At 34.0% G+C, this 2,068-nt stretch overlaps 1 protein-coding gene across 1 annotated transcript in view; it reads right to left on the bottom strand.

Moving 5' to 3' along the window:
• LOTGIDRAFT_133635 (hypothetical protein) overlaps positions 1-2,068 on the bottom strand; it is a gene marked incomplete at both ends in the record, with an annotated part of 17,523 nt that overhangs the window by 3,969 nt on the left and 11,486 nt on the right. Inside the window, 5 exons of the mRNA XM_009067714.1 lie at positions 41-101; positions 213-320; positions 647-723; positions 1,263-1,402; positions 1,899-1,956. Coding sequence (XP_009065962.1) covers positions 41-101; positions 213-320; positions 647-723; positions 1,263-1,402; positions 1,899-1,956 — 444 coding nt within the window. The remainder of the gene's footprint in view (positions 1-40; positions 102-212; positions 321-646; positions 724-1,262; positions 1,403-1,898; positions 1,957-2,068) is intronic.

Raw genomic sequence — 2,068 nt, forward strand, 5'->3', positions numbered from 1 at the left:
TTAGTTCTTTGATCTACAATACAATACGACTTTTATATACGACTTCAAAAACAAGCAAAAAAAATTTACCATGAAAAGTAATTTTAAAGTGGGGGGCGTGCCTCTTTTAAGGGGGGTAGGAGGTCCAATCCACACCAATCATTCTGATGCTGTTGGTGCTGCAATGAATTCCCCAAGTCAATGGAATAAATATTTTGAAGAGATTGCCCTACCTGAGTAAATTAGGTGCCCAGACTATGGCCAGGTTTTTAGAATGCATCCCTGTATCATGACCATGTGCGGCTACTTTAGCCAGATGTTTCATTAAATATTCTGTAGTCCTGAAAAATATACATCAGCAATCAGAAATTATTCCACTTTAGTCGAACTACAGAAAGCATGAATTACAAAGTCATTAATAGTTAATATTCCAAAAAAAAAACAGAACAATAGATGCAAAAATTGCAGAGAAAATGCCATTAATGGTCTTCAAACTAATGATTGCTATCATCTTACTAAGATTTTCAATATTTATTTTTTGACTATACTCTCCACTGTTTTGAATTCTGTCAGTTACTACTATTTTTTGGGCAGATGTGGAAAACTTAGATACCATGAAACCTGCAGAACTTATCAATCAAGCAACTGCATAGATAAATGTACGAACCTGTAGTGAGGGGGAGGTAACTGTTGAACTACATCGTGTATACGTAATAGTCTATTATCTTCATCACGAACAGCTTCCTGTAAGATTGTATTCATTTTATTAATGTCACACGAATAGGAAGAACCACCGACATTGGACTATAATAAAACTGTTTAAATTGATACTGTCAGTATCCCCCATGATGCTGTCAGTATCCCCCACGATGCAGTCAGTGTTCCATATCTTCACAATATCAAGCTATTACGAACTTCGTACTTATACCATGACTGCCATAGCCACCTTTCTTGTATCATGGAAGTTTGTAAATGAAGCGTTTTGATTGGATTGTATGCAACCGAATACAGCCAATCATAGCTCTCAACAGAAGTTTGTAAACAATATGCCATAATGTTTAGTCTTTCTGTCAAGGGCTTTGATTGTCGTTCGAATCAAATCGATGCATTACGTGATACAAGAATAGTGGCTATTGCAGTCAGGGTATAAGGCAGAGTTTGTCATAGCTTGACATTGTGAATATGGTGTTCTCAATACAAGTTAAAGTTTAGAAACACCTCTTTCCATTCCTTTTAAAATCCTTGACCAAAGTGGCAAAAAATATACAATTGTGAATACTTACAGCAAATTTATCATACAGTTGATAGGTTAGTAGTGGATTGGGTAGTTCACGAAGGTACATCTTGAGTAGTGAACTGATACTATGTATATCTTGTAAATAACAATCATCACATAGATCTGGTACACTGTCTTCATCAAACGCTAACCTGTAAATAGCAAATATAGCAAAATATATATCAAATTATATAGATCTGGTACACTGTCTTCATCAAACGCTAACCTGTAAATAGCAAATATAGCAAAATATATAGCAAATTATATAGATCTGGTTCACTGTCTTCATCAAACGCTAACCTGTAAATAGCAAATATAGCAAAATATATAGCAAATTATATAGATCTGGTTCACTGTCTTCATCAAACGCTAACCTGTAAATAGCAAATATAGCAAAATATATAGCAAATTATATAGATCTGGTTCACTGTCTTCATCAAACGCTAACCTGTAAATAGCAAATATAGCAAAATATATAGCAAATTATATAGATCTGGTTCACTGCCTTCATCAAACGCCAACCTGTAAATAGCAAATATAGCAAAATATATAGCAAATTATATAGATCTGGTTCACTGCCTTCATCAAACGCTAACCTGTAAATAGCAAATATAGCAAAATATATAGCAAATACAGCTATTACTTTGCAAATATGGCAAATTATATAGCAAATTATGCAGCAAATAATACCTAGAGCTTTTCTATGTCCATTGTATACAGCCAATCAGAACCCACAACAGACTGTAAACATTATGTCTTATCATTTACAGACTTTCTGTTGAGAGCTAAGTACAGAAATAGTTTGACATTGTG

The sequence above is a fragment of the Lottia gigantea genome (assembly GCF_000327385.1).
Source record: "Lottia gigantea unplaced genomic scaffold LOTGIsca_85, whole genome shotgun sequence".
NCBI classification, from domain to species: domain Eukaryota; kingdom Metazoa; phylum Mollusca; class Gastropoda; family Lottiidae; genus Lottia; species Lottia gigantea.